The 22,225-nt window shown below is 48.1% G+C and overlaps 1 protein-coding gene across 1 annotated transcript in view; it reads right to left on the reverse strand.

Annotated features, from left to right (window-relative positions):
- STAG3 (STAG3 cohesin complex component) overlaps positions 1-22,225 on the reverse strand; it is a 2,261,782-nt gene that overhangs the window by 1,657,472 nt on the left and 582,085 nt on the right. The window contains exon 10 of the mRNA XM_069646424.1: positions 376-499. Within this exon, the coding sequence (XP_069502525.1) occupies positions 376-499 (124 nt within the window). The remainder of the gene's footprint in view (positions 1-375; positions 500-22,225) is intronic.

The following is a 22,225-nucleotide window of genomic DNA, read 5'->3' on the forward strand; positions in this document are numbered from 1 at the left end:
AGCGATGGCTGTGTCCTAGTCACCTGGATGACAGATCTCCGGGGATTAGTGGGTGAGACACCTTCAGTTCTCACAGCTGTCACATGTGAAACAAGCTTCTTTCATCCATCAGAAAGAGTCCCACGTTACAGAATTTTAAACATTGAGTACCTGCACTCTCTGTAGACCATAAAGTTGACTGTTCTAGGGCTCCTTCAGCTGTGCCATTGTATATTTAATGTTATTTATTGATGGTCTGTACTAGGTTTTGTATGCTGCCTTTTTTTTACTGTTTGTATCCCTCTCTATAGCGCCTTGAAACTGGTGTCACCAGTAATATGTAGCATTCAATGAATACATTTATTAAATGACTACTACAGCCTACACGAGATGTACCTTGTCGTTTAGAGTCCAACCAATGTACTTCAAGTATCCATCATTCAGGAAGGAGTAGCTGTAATTCTTCATCCACACGCCCATCTCCTCCATACATACTGCTCGGATCTCAGGAATGGCATCCCTAAAAAAAGGATCACATTGAGAGCAAGATCAACTTGAACATATACAAAAAGATCAGATCCTGGGAATAATGTCTTTGCAAAGGACAGCAACCAGAATTAAAACAGTGTGAAAAACAGTGTCCACGCATATGACCTGCTCACAAGAGGGTAAAACAAATCACCATCAAAATTGTAATGCAAAACCATACACCATGGAGGTCGGAGTAATAGAGTCTTGCCATACATAACAGGAGTAAGACTTTTGGCTCTCCAGATGTTGGACTACTACTCTCATCGGCCCTAGAAATTATAGTAAATGGTGAGAGATCATTAGAGCAGAAAATGGGAAAGCATTGCAACCATTTATTTTTTTATATTTTATTTATTGCTCGTAGCATGACCTCAAGAGCAGAAGAGCGCTTTACAACAGGATTGTGGCAGAATTGTAGTTTTTCATCCTCCCACTATATAGCACTTTCCAACATTATAGGACTGGGATTTGTTTTTATAAATATATCACTCCTAATGTATTTTGGGAAGGCTATTTAGTGAGATAAAAAATCATGGTTTATTTAATATTGTGCAATTTTAAGTAGGTGTAGTGTTAACACTTAAGGGTAGTCTTTGTCCAAAATATCTGGCACCAAACCTGGCAGTCTTGGATCAAAACATGTGTATATGTGCAAGAATGGTGTGTGACAGGTGACCTTTGGTGCCTCACAGAAAATGTTTTTTAAAGATCTGAAATGCAATTAAAATGTTGTTGGTTTAGTATTTGCAAAAAATAGTTTCGCTGTGGCTACGAATACAAGGTTTCTTTGGTCCAGAAAACATTTCTTTTGACAAACCTTGAGTAGAGCAAGTTACTTACCCTGGTAATGTTCTTTCGACTGGATGTCCCTTCCATGTATTCCTCATCTTTGATACCTCCAATATCCAACTTTAGCTGCTTCGGAAAAATCTTTGGCAGAGGGCGCTGTGTGTCGATGCAGTCGACTTGATGTCCCTCGAGGGCCTCTGTCTTGAGGATGATGTCATCAAAGGCATATATAGCATGTGCAGCACCCGTTGGCTTCAGTTCAGTTTTTTCATGTCATTCTCAAGTAGAACTACCCGCTTTAACAGATTTGACCATCGTAGGCTCTGAAGGAGTGAAATCTGCAATAACATGGGAAATTCTAATCAATGGTAGCTTGGGAGGAGCGATGAGGAATATGACTCCTCCCACATATTCCTAATCTTTGATATACTCCAAAAGCAGTGTTTGTTTTGGTGGAGGGAGTAAGTGCAGGCTAACTCTGAAAAACAGAACTGAAGCAAACAGGAGCTGCGCATGCTACTTATGCCTTTGATGCATCACCCTCGAGACGGAGGTCCTCGAGGCACATCGAGTCGACGGCATCAACGCACATCGCCTTCTGTCAAACAAAAAGGAGTACAAATTTTGCCATCACTGGTTTCCATGAAGAGAATGGAGGAGAGCTTTCCCAAAGCTTCCATCCTTATCATTTCATTCTACCTTTAAATAATTTATTTCTATCGCGCTCATACACAAGTGTTTCAGAGCGTGACAAGGCAAGGGAGGGGAACAGGGGAGAACAAAACAGCAATCTTACTAGGCCCAGTGACATTGAGAACGCGCAAGTGCATGGGAGAGGGGGAGGGGAAAAGTGCATGGAGGGAGAAGTGGAAAGTTAGCAAAAGTGTTTTTGTAAGACCAAGTAGCTGCCTCAAATGCTTTTAAACAGGAACACCTCTTTGCAGACCAGAAGATGTAGCCACGCCCCTATTGGAATGGGCTCTCAAGCCTTCTGAGGGGATACTTGTTGGCCGGCCCGTAGCATTCGGAAATTGCTAGAATAATCCATCTGGATAACGTCTGCTTTGTTACAGCCTGTCCCAGTCTATGACCCGTGTAACCTATGACTAATTTGTCATCCAGACTACGTTTTGATAACCTTGAAATGTAGAAGCTCAGAGCACTTAGTGGATCGAGCCTGGCCCACCACTCCTCATCCTTGCAAGGCGGAGGATAGAAAGTAGATAACGCAATCTTTTGTCTTAAATGAAAGTCTGAAATTACCTGAGGTAGAAATGAAGGCTTGACCCTCAGGACGACCTTGTCCTTATGAAATACTGTCAACAGTGGTTTAGGAGATAGCACCTGCAACTCACTCGCTACAGGCTGATGCTAGTGCTACCAACAATGGTATTATGCTCTTGAACGTTATTAGCCTTAAATGACATGAACGGAGTACTTCAAATGGTGCACACAAGAAATTAAAAAAACAGATTAAGGTCCCAAACAGGAACCTGAATGGAGGGAACACATTAGTGAGTCCCTTCAGAAATTGTATCACCAAAAGGTATTCCTCAGACAAGCGCTTGAAGATGGAAAGCTCTGATAAATAACCTTTAAATGGTTCCAATCTGGAGCCCCAGATTGGGCAAGTACAGCAGAAACGATAACACGTCATGTTTTGCAAAGCAAAAATGGTCCACATTCTTGTCCCTGCACCATCTGCAGAATTAGTTCCAACGGCACAAAGACTGTTGCTGACCTTCTGGCCGAAAGCAAAAACTCCATTAAATCATCTGCAAGGTCCCAATCCTTGTACCTCAGCCTCTAAAAAAAACATGCGTGAAGGCTGAGTGTCTTGACCTCTGGATAGAGAACCTGACTCTCCTCGCAAGAGATGTTCCTATCTAGAGGGCACATGGACATGTCTAGAAGGTCCGGGTACCACGTCCTCCTGGCCCAATCCGGAACAATTAGGATCATGGATTTCCTGAACTTTCTCAACCTCCTGATCACGTGAGGAATGACTGGGACTGGAGGAAAAACAGACAGTAGCGGAAACACCCAATCCATCATGAACGTGTCTCCTAGAGCTCCTCTTGATGGAAATTTCCTGGAGCTGTACAGTTCGCATTTCCTATTGACACTGGTCGTGAAAAAATATTCACTTGAGCTGTTCCCCAAAGGGTGAAGATATCTTTAAGGACTTCCTGAGCTAGTTACCACTCGTGGGAGACTCTGCTCTTCCTGCTCAGAGCATCCGTCGATGTGTTCTTCTCCCTTGGCTAGGCGAACTGCCAATAGAGAGATTCCTTCTTGACTTGCCGAGAACCAGAGCTGCATTGCCGCTCTGCACAGTGGTAGTGACCCTACACTGCCTCTCTTGTTGAGGTAGTACATGGCCACTGTATTGTCCGTCATCTTCAGGACATTCTTTCCCCCAACAGAGGGCAGAAAAGCCTTCAATGCAAGTCTGATTGATCTCAGCTCCAAAACAATGATGTGTAGTTTGGACTCCGATGGAGACCAACAGCCGCCAATTGTCAGATCATTGGCGTGGGCTCCCCACCCAGTGAGTGAGGCATCCATCACTACGGTTATCTCCGGCCACGGCTGCCAAAAAGGTTCTCCCTTCCGAATATTGTCCTCGCAGGCCCAACACAGTAGATCCTGCGTGACCCTGCTTGGAACCTGAAGTAGGTCTGACAAGTTGCCCGAGAACTGAGACCATTGTGTCTTGAGAGCCCATTGAAGGGATCTCATTCTCAGGCGAGCCTCTGGCACCAGAAAAATGCAGGATGCCATTGAGGCCGAGCAACCTCGAAAAGTCGAAGCCGTGAGACTGTGGGCACTCTGAAATTTGGTGATCATCTGCAGAATGTCTTGAGCCCTCACCTCGGGCGGCAAACTCTTTCCAAAGGATGTATCCAGTACAGAACTCGAACTTTCGAGATGGTATCATGTGGGTCTTCTTGTAATTGAGGGAGAAGACCCGCCTGTGGAGAGAGTGGCAGGTGGCGTTGATATGGATTCAGCTTGAGTGGAGGCCTTAATGGGACAGGATATCGTCCTCACGGGAGGAGTCGGTCGAGGACGTCGAAGTAGGCGATTTGTGATGCCTGTTCGACTTACTCAAGGTCGTGGTGGGAGCCACTGTGACTTGGACTTTTTTTCAATTTTTCATCGAGGAATTGCCTCTCGCTTCGTCAGCAGCAGCTTTTTCGACAGGGTAGTCGAAGGGGATTTATTAGGGAATCTACCTACCGCCAATTTCCTCAAACGCTCCCCTTCAGAGCTTTCCCGGTCATCGATTGACACTTTGAACAGGCCGAGGTCTTGTGTTCCACACCGAGACAACACAAGCATACCCAATGCGGATCCATCAGAGACTTCTTGGCATCGTAGTCTTGACACTTTTTAAACCCGGTCTTCGGGTAGTCGTTATAAAAATAAAATGTCAGATATTTCTCGAGGAAATTTCTGAAGCGCGATGTAGTTTGCCAAGCGTAAGCTTACTCTGAAAACAGAACTGAAGCAAACGGGCGCTGCGCATGCTAAATATGCCTTTGATGACATCCTCGAGACGGAGGCCCTCGAGGGACAGAGGTGACAGCCTCAACGCACAGCTCCCCTGCCAAAAATAAATACATTCCGAAGGAGCTGGATACTGGAGATATCAAATACGAGGAAAACGTGGGAGGACACAATCCATTCGAAATTATGCTTAAGGATGATGCTGTGGTGAAAAGTCTGAGAATTCACAGATCTTTGAGGAGTCAATGACCGCCATGATGCAGAAGTGTCATTTCATGAAGATATTCATGCACCAGCCACTATGTCCAACAAAATCTATCATGGCTAAGCGGAGCACAAACTAAGAAAGAATACCTACAAACATTAAAAATATGTCTTTGGGTCAAATAACAAATGGTTGATTCGCAATAAAACACAAAGATGAAATAAGAACAAATATATAGACATCTTTGGTCAATACAGTTTTTTCTCCCTCGTGTTTAACATAACATGTTGCACCTTTAGGCAGCGCATGGAAAAGTCCTTGTTTAGTATCAAAAGACGGCCTTTAGGAGTTTAATACGTCTTATTCCAAGGGAAGGCTCTACAGAATCCCATCATGCTGTAATTTGTCACACGAGATTAAGAATCATGCATGCAATTATTTGGAAGGAGCTAGTGGTCGAAGTGGCCAATGCAAATCACTAAGCCTCCCCCCTAACCAGACACCTCTTAAGGGCATTTTGGATGGACGGCAGATTGGGTGTAATCACCAGGTGACTAGCACATGAGTCTGCAACTCAAGGCCCTTGGAATATGACTCATTATCACTCACCACTGACTATGCTGGCAAGGGCTGATGGGAGTTGCAGTATAAAACATAAGGTAAGCCACATTTTGCAGACCCAGGGCAAAGCACCATCTCTCCGTTTGCCTGTCAATCCGGTCTGGTCGATTAGATTGTAATCATTATGACTGTATGTTACTGGAAAATGATAGTTTAATATATATTTGTTAACTTTTTTGAATAGCAGTTGAACACCAAAACAATGTGCACAATGAAATAAACACCATAAAAGTCCCTCCCATTTTTAAGAGGCGTTACCAACCCACTCCCTATAATTACACAAGAATTTAGTAAAACAGATTCTTTATCAGGATTTGTAGCAAGAGTAAAGAGCAAAGAAAAAAAGAAAAATGTTAGAGAAAAATGGCAACTGCGCGAAGAGGGGTAACATGGAAAGGCGAGACAAAGAGGAATAGTAGAAAAACACAAAACAAGGACTTCAGGTGGAAAGGAGGCATTACATAGCATGAACATGCAGCAGCGTAATCCCCATCTTAATATAGCGAATACTAAAGATGACACTATCCCCCGCCCAAGAAAAGGTTGGGCTGAAGCCCACATCATTGTACAACAAGAAGACCACACCACACCTCTCCACCAATGAAAAGACAACTTGATCAAAGAAAAACAGTCCATTGCTAAACACTTGTAAAGCCCAGCTGATCTGGAATAGAAATATTAAAGAAAGTACAAGCCCAGTTCAATATCAAGCAGGAGTATAATCCCACCCAATAACCAAAAAGCTTCAGTGGCTTGGATGGCCACAAACTTGCATTTCTTATTTTGGTAAAGGACCCTAGGCTCAGAATGATAACATATGCCTATTTCATCCAAATAATTAAAAGTTCAAATTTTCTAGCAATCTTCACCTTACTGAGATCAAGAAATACACACCCTTCTCCCATCTAATTGTAAGGTTTGCAACTTAAACTTGGGTGTAATGCTGTTCCAAAATGTTTCGGGGTCCTATAACAATGCTATAAATATGTGGTAACCACAGAGTTGGATTACTTCCTTCAAGGTAAGTGATGGGCGTTTTTGCGAAGAAAGATTTCTAAATTGCTGCGTTGACCCACCTTAAGAGTATAGAACATTCTGAAAAGAAGTACACAGTTCCCTCAAGTGGTATTGTCTCAGGCACCCCTATAACAGTAGAATTCACAGCTCTTCTATAGTTGTGGAATGGCATTCACTATAAAGATGTTATAAGTGCATGATAAACCCCTCCTGAACCCAATCTGAAATGTGCTCAAGATGTTTTCCATTTCTCTATGTCTCCAAGAATGCAAGTGGCAAAGATTTTACTCGGGCCATCTAAGATAGATAGATAGGTATATTTTCTAGGATCATCCCCCTTTCCTTTTTTAAAGAGTGGTATAAGGAACAAGTTACTTACCTGTAACTGTTGTTCTCCAGCATGGGTCTGGCATGGATTCACATGCTCATGAATATTCCCCGTCGTCAGGCTGGGAATCCTCGGTAAAGAAAAAATCAGTATCAGTTTCGTTTCTGATCTGTCTTTCGTAGTAGTAGTAACCAATCACTGATCTCTGCGTCATACTGACCACAGCCAATGACTGCCCTCCACCTAAGCCCCGCCTCTGGCAGCCATCTTCAGATTTGGTAGCACGTGAAGTGGCAGTATGACCAAGTGAAGAGCGGCAGAGGGGCAGGCGGGAGGGTTCGCATGTGAATCCATGCCAGACCCATGCTGGAGAACAACAGTTACAGGTAAGTAACTTGTTCCTCCTCCAGCATGGGGTCTGGCATGGATTCACATGCTCATGAATAAAGAATACATAGCGGTACACACATGCACAACCACGGGAGGTGGCAAAGGCTCAACATTAAGCATTACATCAAACTCAACATTAAGCAATTCTTACCTCCTCACCAGGCTCACCTAAGGCGAACAGATTGCACAGCACTCCTTGGCCGACCCTGGACTCCTCCCTGGAATCCCGATCGACGCAGTAGAATTTCGTGAAGGTGTGCGTCGACCTCCACGTAGCAGCCCTGCAGATGTCCAGCAAGGGCACACCAGATAGGAACGCCGTGGTAGCTGCGATCGCTCTGGTGGAATGGGCTCTCGGACGGCCAAGCAGCGGTCGGTTTGCCAACCGATGACAGTACATGATACAGCCGGAGAGCCATCTGGAAATGGAGGCCTTTGAGAGAGCCTTCCCCTGATTGACAGGTCCAAAGTTCACAAAAAGTTGTGACGTCTTCCGAAAACACTTTGTGCGGTCCACGTAAAACTTCAGCACTCTAGCCACATCCAGCGAGTGCAAAGTCCTTTCGGCCGGCGACGAAGGGAAGAAAACAGGCAACACCAAGGGTTCGTTGAGGTGGAAGTCCGACGGTACCTTGGGCATGAAGGAGGGGTGCGTCCTGAGCACTACCCTTGTGTCGTGAAAAGTCAAGTACGGGGGCTTGCAGGAAAGGGCCTGGATCTCTTCCACTCTTCGTGCGGAGGTGATGGCCACAAGAAACGCTGTTTTCCACAAGAAGAACTTCAACGGAGCCTAGTGCAGAGGCTCAGGGCAGCACCACGTTGAGCTCCCACGCCGGGGCCGGAGCCATCACCGGCGGGAACGATCTGAACAGTCCCTTCATGAATTCTTTCACCAGACGATGAGACCACAAAGACGTCCGCCCCGTGGTTCTGGTGTATCGGGAGATCGCAGAAAGATGAATCTTGATGGACGCGTGCGCCAGTCCAGCCTTGGCCAGCGTCAGAAGGTACGGCAGTACCTGGGGAGCCGTAATCCGCAGAGGGTTAATCTTCTGTGCGTGGCACCAGACAGAGAACCTCTTCCATTTGTGTCCATAGCATTTAAGAGTTGAGGACGCCCTGGCCTTTGCAAGAACCTCTCTGCAGTCGGCCGGTATGTCGTATCCTCCAGCCAGGCCTGCAAGTTCAGCGACTTCGGGTCGTGATGGAGGATGGCGCCTCCTTCCCTGGAGAGAAGATCCACGTCCACTGGCAGCTTGATTGACGGGGACGCTGACAAGTCCAGAAGGTCCAGGAACCATATCTGCCTCGGTCATGCAGGTGCGACGAGGATCATCCTGAACGAGACCTTTTGAGCTGGTTGATGAGCCGGATCAGCAATGGCAATGGAGGGAACGTGTATAGAAACAGGCCCTCCCAGGGGAACGAGAAAGCATCGCCCATGCTCCTCGGCTGGGGAAACCTGCTGGCGAACCTCCGGCACTTGGAGTTCGTCACCGTCGCGAACAGATCGATCTGGGGTGTGCCCCACCATCGGAAGAGGCGGTCCACTAGATCCTGTTGTAGTTCCCACTCGTGGCACGAGCGCAGCTCTCTGCTGAGCGAGCCGGCGATGGTGTACTTTATTCCTGCCAGATGAAACGGCACCAGAAACATCCCTTGGGCGACGGCCCAATGCCACAGATCCTGCGCCTCCTTGGACAGGGCTGGGGACCTGGTTCCGCCCTGCTTCCTGATGTAGAACATGGTGGTAGTGTTGTCGGTGAAGATCCTCACCAACTTGCCCTTGAGGGACGGAAGAAAGGATCCGAGGGCCCAAAACACTGCACGGAGCTCCAGGACGTTGATATGGAGGGACTTCTCCGTCGGAAGCCAAAGGCCTCTCGCGTGCAGATTTTCGGTGTGCGCTCCCCACCCTTCCAGGGAGACATCCGTGGTCACTGTCTCCTGGTGGCCGGGGGTCTGGAAGTCCATGCCCGCCGTCAGATGCGCGCGGGTGCCCCACCACCAGATCGCTCGTCGGAAACTCTCGAGTGTGATCCTCTCCTCGAAGCTGCCCGTCGTCTGGATCCAGCGCGCGTCCAGGAACTCCTGCAACGGGCGCATCCGGAGCCTGACAGGCGGATGAGAAATGCAAGAAGACATCATTCCGAGGAGGGACTTAATGGACCTCACCCTGGCCACGTCCGCAACCAGCATCCGCTGCACCTTGCCCAAGATGGCCCTCGTCCTTTCCTCCGAAGGAGAGGCCAGAAGCGACACTGTCGAGCTTCGCTCCCAGAAACAGTGCGTCCTGCGCAGGCACCAGGTGGGACTTGGCGTAGTTTATGGAGAATCCCAGGTCCGTAAGTAGTTGGACGGTCCTTGCCGCGAGCTCCTTCGTCTTTGCTCGGATGAGCCAGTCGTCCAGGTAGGGGTAGACATGGATCCCCTCTCGGCGCAGCTGCGCCGCCACCGGTGCGAGGCACTTGGTGAACACCCTGGGTGCCGACCTCAATCCGAAGGGAAGGGCTCTGAACTGGTAGTGACGCCCTTGGACCACGAACCTGAGAAACTTTCGGTGTAGGCATCCTCCAAATCCAACGACGACAGGAAATCGCCCTCCTCCAGTTGACCCAGGACGTGTTGGAGGGTGACCATCCGGAACTTCTGCGCCTTGATGAATTTGTTCAGTCGTCGTAGGTCCAGGATGGGACGCCATCCTCCCGTCTTATTCACGAGGAAATATCTTGAGTAAACTCCGGAGCCCCGAAGCCTCTTTGGGACGAGCTCGATGGCGCCCTTCTTGAGCATCGCCTTTACCTCCAAGAGAAGTTGAGGGACGTGATGTTCTTTCCTGGCCACAGGGGGGGGCACGCAGGCACCTCTTTAAAAAACTCGAGCACGTGACCCTGAGCTAGGGCGTCCAGCACCCAACGGTTGGTGGAGATGGGCTCCCACACGCTGACTAAGCTCGCCAGCCGGCTTCCCACCGGGGTGCTTCGGTGGGGGCCCGACCCCACGGCCGGTTCAGTCCTGCTTCGATGAGGCTTTGCCGCCTTGTCCTCCTTGGCGATGACGGCGGGGTCCACCTGACTTGCCTCGTCCCCTTGTAAGCTTCCTGTGACGACGAACGGGCCGCTTGACGGTAGGTGGAAAATCTGCCGCCGGAACCTTTGGAGGCACCCTGTTTGCCTCCGCCGCTCCGAAAGGGCGGCCGCCGTCGCTGGAGAACCCCAAGAGCCCGGGCCGTCTCCGTGTCCGCCTTGATAACTTGAAGGGAATCGTCCACTGTTTTCCCAAACAGGTTGTTTCCGTCGAACGGCATGTCCAAGACTCTGGTCTGCACGTCCTGACGGAAGTCAGTAGCCTTGAGCCATCCACGCCGCCTAAGGCAAACGCCGTTGCCCAAATGGCGAAATCCAGTGTCAGCGATGTCTGTCGCAATCGTAATGGCGTGGTCCGACGCCACCTCTCCTTCCTGCAAGATCTCTAGGGCTTCTGCCCTCTTGTCGTCTGGTAGGAAGTCCAGCAGGGGGGCCAGTTTGTACCACAACTCCCTGTCGTAGCGGGCTACGATAGCCAAGGCGTTGGCCGCCTTAATCGTCGTCGCTGCCGACGAAATGACTCTGCGTCCCATCGTGTCTAATTTCTTTCCCTCGCCGTCCGGCGGGGAGGTCGACGTAGAGGCCGCGCCCCCCCCCGCTTTCTTCCTGGCCGCCGCGGAGACGACCGAGTCCGGGGTCGGCTGTGCCCAAAAGCACGAGGGGGCCGCGTCCGGGACCCGGTACTTCTTCTCGTACCGATCCCTTCTAGCCGGCGTCGTGGATGGGTTCTTGAGGAGGGCAAGGCCCTCATCCCAAATATCGTCCAGTAGAGGTACAGCGAGGACCGTCTTCCTCTTGGCCTCGCGCCGTTGATAAAGGAAACCGTCCTTCTCTTCCGGGCAGAGCTGGAAAAGCTCGGATGCCCTGGCGATCATGGAGTGAAACGATCCAATCTCGTCGGGCGGGGAAGCCCGGGTGGGAGGTGACGACGGGAGATCCTCGTCGTAAACCTCGTCGCAGCCGTGTCAGTCCCCGTATCATCCCCACGTGTCGTGGACGGGGAGGAGGCTGAACAGGGCGCGATGGCTGAAAAGGAGGTAGAGGATGAATCCTTCTTCTCTTAGGGGGAGGGCTCCCAGAAGGGCCTGGCTCCGGGTCCCCCGTCGGGAGCGGTTCCTCCGTTGGTGGTAACGGCAGTCTCGTCCTCATCTCCGAGCATAAGGACTGTATAGCCAACAAAATGGCCGCCGAGTTGTCTTGCGGCACTGGTTGAGGAGAGTCCGACGGGCGGTCAGGAGCCCCGTCGGCACCCTCAACGTTCTCGTCGTCTCCTATGTCGGGGTCCCTCCCGACGGGCTGGTCGTCTTCCACGCCAACGCCGTTGCTTAAGACTTCGATCAGCTCTTCCTCAGAGGTTGAGGCCGAATCCATGACGACCTCCTGCCCCCCCTTTTTCTTCTCCGTCGGAGGTTTCATGGGGGTCCTGTCGATGGGCATGAAAGAGGACTCCCTACGCGGTGGCAGGGAAACTCTGGGCCCCGAGGTCGCCACCGCTGGTGTAGCCTCCACAGGCTGAGCCAGGGCGGCCGCGACTGTCTCGATAGAGGCCTTGGCCGGATGGATTAAGGCTTTCACCGCCTTCTCCTTAGGGGGGGGGGTCACCGCCTCGCTCCCCCTCCGAAGGGGCCTTCAAGCTCGACCGGGGTCTCTCCAGGAGATTCGCCGGGTGCTCGGCCTTCCTCTTACCAGAGCCAGAGCGTTGGCTCGTGGTTGATGGCGCCGGGGAGGATACGCCCTGCCTGGCGCCCGTAGAGCCCGAACGTTCGCCACTCCCGGTGCCAGCGGACTCGCGGTGCTTGGCCTTCTGGTGGACCCCCGTCGCCGGGGCGCCCTCAAAGGCGAAATTGCAAGTGGTCAAAGGACTTCAAAGATGAATGTGAACTACTACAAGAGCGTTTCCAACAAAGGGGTTATTCAAAAGCATGTATTAAAAATGCACGCCAAAAGGCAACTAGAATGTCATGGGAAGAAACAGTGACGCCAAGAACAATGCCAGCGGGAACAGATAAGAATCAGATTAACTTTATAACAACATACAGTGACGAGAATATTCAATTGAGGAAGATCTTGAACAAAAACTGGCATCTATTGAAGCTCGATCCACATCTGACCAAATATATTGGGGACAAACCTGGGATGACTTTTCGTAAAGCAAAAACAATCAAAATGATGCTAAGCCCTTCACTTTTACCAGAAAATAACGATGACCCCTAGAACATGGCTACAGGACAACCCCTTGGGGTTTAGGAAATGTGGGGGATGCTCAATGTGCATCTACGCTCACGAACCAACAACATTTGAGGACAAAAGAGGAATACGAATGAAGATAAAGGACAACATTAACTGTCGCTCTAAATTTTGTGTTTACGCAATAATATGTGTATGTAATTTAATATATATTGGAAGCACGATTAGGGAAGTAAGGACACGAATTCGGGAGCATTTTGGAACAGTTGGTAGCCAGGATCCGACTTTGCCACTGGCCCAACATTGGCAAACCGAACATCAACTGGAAGATAAAAAGAACCTGAGATTCATTGGGCTACAAAAAGTGAAGATGGGCAGAAGAAGGAAATTTGGAACAAAAATTGAGACAGGCCGAAGCAAGAACTATTTGCAAATTTAGAACAATTGATTTTGAATTAAATAAGGACAATGAGATGGTGCATTTTTTGTGATGCCAAGTTCAGTTTAAATTTGCCTAGGATTCTATGTGGGGGGGAATGCATCATGTCAAAAAGTAAAAAGATAAAAAGTTTTAAAGGGGAGAGTTTTTTCAACTATGGTGAAAATAATTCCATTAGGTTTCAATTTAATGCTCACATAGGAGTTTTGAATATATGATATGTGACACAGGTGGAATCCCGAAAGTCTCTAGTGGGAAGTAGCATCAAGATATATTAATTTTTCTTTTTTGAACTGCAGTTTCTTTGTTTAAATCGTTTTGCCACAGTGGCACACAAGAATTAAGGTCAGGAGGAAATCAGAAAATATATAAATATATATATATATATATATATATATATATATATATATATATATTTCTTTGACACTTTGACATTTTTTGGCCTGAATTGATATGCCTTACACTAATAGACCAGGGAACACTGATAACCAGACTTAATGCTTAACCTCTTGGCAAACGCAGTGTATTGCATGGTATTTTGGCAATTTTAATTTTAGATATACTTAGATTATTGGTTGCATATCATTTTTGTTCCTTATTGAGCTACTAAAACACATTTGAATAGAATTCAGGCATAATAGTATACGAATATACTTGAACAACATGGTAAGGTCTAAATTATTGGGGATAGAATTGGTATCATATGTGATTACTGCTATTAAATACGACACGAGAAACAGTGACAAGGGACTAAGGAAGAGGTTGCCTTGGCAACCTACAAACATCTATGTACGCGTTAGGCACTGTCTCGGAACAGTTTGCCCGCCAACGCGAGGAATAGCAGCTGGAAGATAAACGGTAAGCGAGGACAGGGGATGAGGAAATGCATTCAATGTGCGCGGTCTGTAGGAGGATTCCTTAGTGACTAATAATGGTGAAATAGGGATTTGACAATTGTTACATTTTACTCGAGCGTAGATTAAGTTAGGAAAAGGCGGGGAAATGGGTTTTAGCGCCAACGATGATGCTCTGTTAAGAAGTTGAACACACTCGCCTTTGTTTTTTGCTCCACAGGATTAACCCATGACTTTTTGTGAAAGTGACTTTTCGGGTAAGGTTCTATATATTCATATATGAATTGATTATGTACTTTGCACAAGCAGTGGACTACATTGATCATAGAAGGGTAGTGGAATAGAGGTTATGCAATTAGGTTAATCTCTATATTTTTGACCAGATGCACAAACGCGGCAAATTATTTCAGTGGTGTAGGAAATGTACTACAAATGCTGAAGGTTAAGGTTATTATTATGCGGGTGCACTCTGGCCGATAGGATTATTATTTTCAATAACATTTTTGAAATAATGTCAAAAAAAGATTGGTTTAAGTTGGATTGCAATTGAATTGGAAGGCTAAAATGTGTGGAAATGTTTTGAAGGCGCATTTCATAGCGCAATCTCTAATTTTCTTTCTTTTTTCCGTTTTTTTCTCTTTTTTACCTCTCCATTTTCTCCATGTACTCTTTTACAAATCGTTTTTTGTGAATAATTCGTCATATCTGACTATGTTTATTTGTATGTGGTTATCACCTTTTTCATGATACATGCATTATATGTTATTTATGTTACTTAGAGGAAAGGAAACCATTCTTTTGGCACAATACCTTTGTCCTCGAGATTAATCTTTTGTTTTGAAAAAGGCCCTTGAGAGGCTGAAACACGTGTCAACAAAGGTCAAAATGGGCAATAAGAGCTATCAATGAATAAATTGGCTTAAATCTTACTACAGTGTGGGATAATCATTTTGCAAAACGACAATAAGAGGTGGCGCAGTCTTCAAGTGTGTTGAAACCCCTTCACTTAATATATGATTGGGTCCAGGAGCGTGTAATTTACCGTTTGAACAATGCGCTAAAACAGCATCTTTAGGATGACAGCCCATAGCTCTGGGTTTGCACTTTGCAGACCCATCAGAATCTGGTGCTCTGGATCGTTTCAGTTTCCCGATTATCTGTGCTAGATCCTCTCTACATACGGCTAACGTCAACTTAACCTGAGCTACAGCAGTGGGGACGGAGCATGCCTTCCATTTCTCAGAAAAGAAGGCATGCCATTTCTCAGCAGAAATAATATTAATCAAAGACTTTTCTGAGTAATTGTCCTTTTTATAGAAGACCCGCCACATGAGTCTGCTGTTCTTGTTCAACACCTTGCCACTAAGTTAGTGTTGGAAATATAGTGTTGCTTCCTCCAGTCATGATATTTGTTCTTAAGGCCATCAATTAAAGAATATTTGGAGGACTGATCGATAGTTAGCTGCGAGATCTTTCTGATCTTGGGTCTCATAGCTTTTTTCCCCATATTACGATACTGTCATATTGATGCGCATGGATCTCATTGGTTTTCAAGCGAGGGGGGACATTTTTTGTCAAGGTGGTTATGGTGAGATTACTTATCCAATACATTATTTCATCAGGGTAGGTAAATGGTTCATACACTTTTCCCAAGGTGAGTATATGTTTAGTAATAGCCAAGATGTTCCGATCAAACCAGCCCACACGATTCAAGCCTCTATTCAGTGATCTCACCCATCCACATTAATATCGTTATTCCCCGTCTTATTTAGCTCCATGATGATGGTTAGCAGAGCATGATCACTATAATTTATCAAAGTGCATTTCATACATTCAGCCAACTCCTTAATTCTCTCACTATCATAAAGGTAGTCTATCGTGGAGTTTTTGTTGGTCATCTTCCATGTTGGAGCTGTGGGGACATCGCCTGCTATTGACCCATTTATAATGGAGACCTGCAGTATTACTGAAAAACTCAACCCATTTGATCGCAGTCTCAAACTTAGAACGCTTGATGGGTTGTGTGTCCGATATAAAGACACCTTTCTCAGTAATCGTATAATCAATGCATCTGGAATTGCAGTCCTCGCCCCCAACCAATATATGGGTGGTCACGCCACCAGGAGGCATACACAGACCGGGTCCGATAGAAACAAAGAGAATATAATAACCTTTCTGAAGAAAGTCTGAGAGTCGCTCACTCAACGCAAGTGAAGGTCCCTAAAAAAGGCTGTCTTTTGCTTGACAATGGCAAGTCACAAGAAAAGCGGTCCTGAATTTGGCTGTTATTACCATCTGCTGGCTACTTTGTATTTGGCTGTTAGTACCATCTGCTGCTACTTGGTATTTAGCTGCCTGCACCATCTGCTGCTATTTTTGAATTTATCTGGCTGTACCATCTGCTACTATTTTAGTTTTTTTTTTATAATTTAGCTGCCTGTGCCATCTGCCGCTATATTTTTGAATTTAGCTGCCTGTACCATCTGCTGCTATTTGGATTTAGCTGTGCCCAGTGAGCACCCTGTGCTACCCCTTCCTGCTTTCTCCCACATCCTGTCTCCCCCCACCCTCCCTCCATTACTCTTTTCTTCCCCCTCCTCCATGACACCTATGGCATTCCCCATCGGTCCTATTTTTTCTGTTTCTCCATTGACTACCCTACACTTCCCACTAAGTCTGGTAGAAAAGTGAAACAAGGATATCTTGGCCTCTAACCCTGGTCTCTCCATCGCTGACATCTACTCTAGCACTTCCTCCAGACAGACCATCTGTGACATCTGTCATTCCTTCGCCAGACTTTTGGACTCCTCATATGGTCTCTGCTCTCTTCCTCACCCATTAAGGGTGGCAACCAGTGGGCACTCCTGGACCCCTTCCACTCCTCTAAGGTAATCATTAAGGTCTACCTTAATAGCACCGGCATTGGTCCAAGGCCTTTAGGCCAACCTTCTCCTCTTTGACAGATGCTTCCCACGCCGCTTCAATTTCCTTTCTTCTCCTGCTGTCCCGTCTCGCCCTTCAGCTTCCTTGCCTCCCCCCCTTCCTCCTCCTTGGCTACCTTGCACTCCTCCTTCCTCCTCTGCCCCCCACTCGGGCTCCTAAACCTTTGCAGGGCGTATCTCTGATTTGTAGCCCTCCCCGGAAGTACTTAAAGGAGGGCAACCTTCTCCATATTGCCACCCTCAACTCTCGCTCAGATGTCAAACACTCCTCTGACATCTGCCGCCTCCTGGAAGAACTCAACCTCGATGTCCTTGGTCTCACCAAGATATGGTTCACGGCCAGCTCTGTCACAAGGTTTTACACTCTCCTCCCTGGTGGCTACAAGATCCTCTCCGCACCCAGGCCCTACCATTCTGGAGGTGGTGTAGCCTTGATCTTCAAGGAGTGGATTCCTGCCTCTGTCATTCCTATCCAGACCTACTCTTGAATCCCTTGTCTGCAGGCTCTCTCGCTCTCCTGGCCTCTCTCTTACCGTGGGCTAATATCTATCGGCCTCCTGGTCAGGTCTCCTCCTTCCTCTGAGTGGACAGACCTCTCCTCCTTCCTGGCCTCAACCACTCAACTCCTTCTTGGAGACCTCAACATCCACCTAGATGCTTCCTGTCCCTCAGGACTCTTTTGCGACCTCTGCGACTTTGTCTTTCTATTCTCCCCTCTGGCCCGACTCTCTCTGCAGGTCACACTCTGGATGTTCTGATCTCTTCAGACCTCCCCCTCTATCCCACTGACCACTCCTCTCCTCTCCTCTCCTCTCCTCTCTCCTGGAGTAATCACTCTCTCCTTTACTCCCATCTCTCCCTCTCTAGCCCTCAGGCAAAGTCAACTCCAAACACTGCCACCTACATTCTCGGTCATTCAATCCATGACGCGTGCGTCAGTCGAAGCTTTCGCTACCACTTTTTCTCCCCCTACTCCACCTCTGGCTGACTCAATCCTGATAGCCCCTTCTATGCTCTACGCTTCTATCTCCCATACCCTTGGTGTTCTTGCCCCAGTCATAAGGATCCTCTTTAAACCCAAAGCCAAGTGCATCTCCTGGTACGACTCTGACCTAGTTACCCTTAAACGCAAGTGTAGGGTGGCTGAGAGGAAAAGGCGGCTCCTTACCCACACGAAGAAATGAGCCCATATCCAAGTCTGCGTCTCTTCAGCAACTAATAACTCGGCAGAAGTGCAAGAAGCTGGCCAACCCTGCTGCAGTCTCTACCTCTCCTGTCGCCTCCAAGACCCTCTGCAAAGCCCTTGCCTCTCATTTCATCTAAAAAACCAAGGACATCCTATCCACCCTCTCGTTCTCTCCTCCTCCTCTCCCAGATACCTCTGCCCCCCCCGCAGCTGCCTCTCCTCCCTCTCATTTTACTCTGTTCTCCCATGACGAGATTTCCATACAAGTCTGATCGATGAAAGCTTCCTTAAAACAGGTTTGTCCCTGTTCGTCCAAGACCATCAGGGACCACATTGCCACCCTTGCTACTGCTCTGGCTGACTTCTGCAACCACTCCTTCGCCTCTGGAGCCACCCCTCTCCCCTTCTGAAATGAAATCATAATACATGATATGGTGGGTTATTTATAACGCGCTTAATACCCAGAGGTTTCTAAGCATGGACCCGGGGATCGAATCTGTGTTGCTCTGTGTCGACTTGCTTCCAAGGCAAGCAAGTTGCCCCTAAGCTATCCTCCCAAGACAGAGGGTGCACTCTCTTGTGCACCCCTCTTCTCAATAAACCCACAGGCAAACCCTTGTGCCCGGTTAACTATCGCCCGATCTCTATCGCTCCTTTCCTTGGCAAACTCCTGGAAAAGCTGGCCATCTCACAGCTTAATCCACACACCGATTCTGTTGGTTGTCTCCATGACCATTCGTCTAGCTTCAGAGCTGCCAGAAGCACGGACACTGCCCTCCTGAACATCCATGATGACCTGTTCTCCAACCTTCATTCTAATATCCCACCTGTCCTCATCACTTGATTTTTCTTCTGCCTTTGATACAGTCAACGATGGCATCCTGCTCAATCGCCTGTGTGATAACCTGGGTATCACTGATCAGGCCCAATCCTGGCTGACCTCCATCTCCAAGCAACCCACCCAGGTCCAACTTTGTCCTTCCTTTCCTCAATCTCAATTTCTACCTGTGGTGTTCCCTTGGGGTCTAACCTTGCTCCCTGGCTCCTCAAACAATAGCTGGCAATGCTGGTCCACTGCATTGCTGCTCTCTGTCCAAACTTTCAAGGCTATGCGGATGACAACCAACTTGTTTTTAGGCTCCCCTCTGCCACCTCTTCTCACTCTGCATCTCAGACTGTCTTCAATCCAGGAGTGGTGAGACGACAATGACCTCCGCCTTAATCCCAGTAAGACAGAGGTCCTCCTCATCGGCACACCTGCACCTTCCTTTCCGGTCACTCGCTGGCCGGCCTCGCTTGTCCCTGTTCCTGCTCCCACTTACTAGGCTAAGAACCTCAGGATCATCTTTGACTCCACGCTTTCCTTTTCTCCTCACATATGACGTCTCAAAAAAGACTAACTGCCAACTGTACCGCCTCAGAGGCATTCTTCCTTTCCTTCCCACAAAGGCTCACTGTCTCCAGAGCTCTGGTTCTGTTTAGGCTGGACTATTGCAACAGCCTCTTTCCAAATATGCCTGCAACCACTCTCCAGCTCATCCAGAACAAGACTGCAAGACTTTTCCTTGGCCTCAAGCCCTGGGGTTGCATCTCTCCAGCCCTGAAATGACTTCATTGGCTTCCAGTGGCTGCAAGGATTAAATTCAAGACCCTTTGCAATGTCCACATTGTTTCTGTGGCCTGGGTCCACAATACCTTCAACTCTCCCTCCGTAAATACATTCCTACTCGAGCTCTTCGCTCCTTCACCTACTCCCTCAGGGTCAGTCGCTTCTCCAAGCGACGAGTTGGGGATAGACCTCTTTCCTCGGCTGGAGCCTCCCTCTGCAACAGCCTCCCTGCCTCTCTGAAACTTGGAGAGCCATCTTCAGTTCCAGAAGCACCTAAAGACCTTCCTCTTTGCTTCTGCTTCACTTTTCCTCTCCCCTGCTAATCTCTCTGCTTTGGCACCGGGCACCAGGTTACCCTCTGATTACGGGCCCAGATCCCTGCCCTCCCAGCCACACAACTGCACCGCCTTCTGGCAACCCCTGCACTTGGGTCTGTATCTGCAACCCTACAGACCCATTCTCGCACTTATCAGACACCTGTTGTCTACACCTTATTCTCGCACTTACCACCTGTGGCCGCACTACCTGTTCAATCACATGTGCAGCACTTTCCACTCCCCCCCCCCCGCCCCTTGATCTTTCCCCCTTCACTTACACATTCTCAATGTAACTGGGCCTAGTAAGATAGTAGTTTTGTCCTCTTTGTTTCCCCTCCCTTGCCTCGTCACACAAACACCTGTGTATGAGCGTGATACAAATAAAATATATCATAAATTAATGCATAATGGCAACCGGAACCACATGAAATTCCTTTAAGGGTGCAGAATTAAGAAACTTGACACAAGTTTGGTGTAAATGATTATAGACTTATTTGTCTTAAAAGAAAGGAAAAGCGATTGAGGAAAGGCCCAACTGTCCATAACTACTATAAAGGGTTGCCTTTCTAAACGAAAGAATACTATAGACCCGGTCAGGATGTCCGTTAAACAAAAATGTCAGTCTCATTTCTCAAACCTATTTCTGTCCCTTACACTTTCAATCTAAACCAAAGGAAAATGGGTGTCTTAATTCCATAAGGAGACCTCTCCCGTGCTGACACCAAAGTGCAATTTTTATGCCTAAAGAATGTATACATTTCACTCTTCTTCCAACTTGAAGATAAACCAGTTCCCTGTTCTACCAGAGTGAACCCATTACCAAATCCTCTGTGGAATTCCTCTTCCTCCATTTCATAGCACAAAAACAATGATCTTTCTCAGTCTAGTCAGACCTGGTTCACTAACCTGCCAGACCTTACCGTAGACTTAACAGTGTAGCAAGTCTTGTTTACTCGAATATCGGACTTAATTTCCACAACGTTCAACTTCAAGGGACCTTAAGTGTTTTAGGCTTCAGCTCACTGGTTATAATTCTTCCTGTTTTCAGGTGGGTCCTTGACCCTTATGTATTATGTATTCCACAGGGGGCGGTTGCCCATTCTCATCTGGGTCCCAGACCTATTACTTTGCATTGGTGGGATCCTTGTTACTTCATGAGCTAGTGTCCACTTGGGCTGACCTGGTATACTCCCTAGACAGGTACTGTCCCATCTAGGTGTACACCCAATGTTCGTATCAGTCTGTCTGCCTCTTGTTATTTCCTTGCGTCTCTCTGGATGCATTTATCTGCTTTACACTGTTCAAATCATAGTGTATAGTAGCTCGCTCACCCACTTGTCCTCGTCGGGATGTTCTTATTGGATTTATAAAGTTAGTTTTAGATTGTATATTCTCTTGCTCACACCCTAGGGCTTTTTTGGTATGTTTTCTTGAGCTCCTCCAGCTTCCTCACAGCCCCTTTGACCGGCCTGGCACTGGGGGGCGTGGCCAGGGTCCATGCTGTGAGGACGTGTTGGCGGGGTACTCCTGCCTATGATCCTGAATACACTCCTTAGCAAAGGCGTATGGCTGTAAACCTTTATGTGTGCAACCACACAGACAGCTGGGGAATGCAGGTTCTGTTTGCGGTGCCTGTCTGTGCAAGGAAGGGACGCCCGGGAGACTGCACGGAGCCCCTGAGCGAGACGAGCAAAATGGCAGCTGCACTTGTTCTATAGAGACACCGACTGCAACAACGCGGAACGCAGCAGGAGCAACTGGGCGCATACGAAAGCTGCTGTGTGGCATCTCGCGAGTACAAGAACCTGCTCCTTGCTGCGAGCCGGAGTCCCGGGCTGGGAGCAGATGAAGCTGACGGGAGGAGAGTCCAGGCCCCGAGGCGAGGGATTGTTGTTTGGACTGCAGAAAGCTTTGAGCGCCCCTCTGATTGACAGCACAGTGCGTGAATCCTGGTGGGAGCCCTGTGCATTGATGAAACACCACGACGGAAGGGTACTGGGAGGACCCGGCGCCACAAACTAACACAGGGAAGTGTGGTCCCAGCTGGCTACGCAACTAAGGATGCTGCCGAAAGGCCCTTTCCTCCCCCTGGTAGGCAGAGAGGGCAGCGGACAAGGGTTGAAGTGCCCTGGAAGATGAGCCCCGGCAAGGCAACCGGGCAGACAGGTGGTCTCCATTGGCTGTGCGTTCTGTGGTGGGAATGCGGGGGACCTGGGCGTTGTATAGGGGCCT

The sequence above is a fragment of the Ambystoma mexicanum genome, chromosome 1p (genome assembly GCF_040938575.1).
Source record: "Ambystoma mexicanum isolate Mex_15411 chromosome 1p, UKY_AmexF1_1, whole genome shotgun sequence".
In the NCBI taxonomy this organism is placed as follows: Eukaryota; Metazoa; Chordata; class Amphibia; order Caudata; family Ambystomatidae; genus Ambystoma; species Ambystoma mexicanum.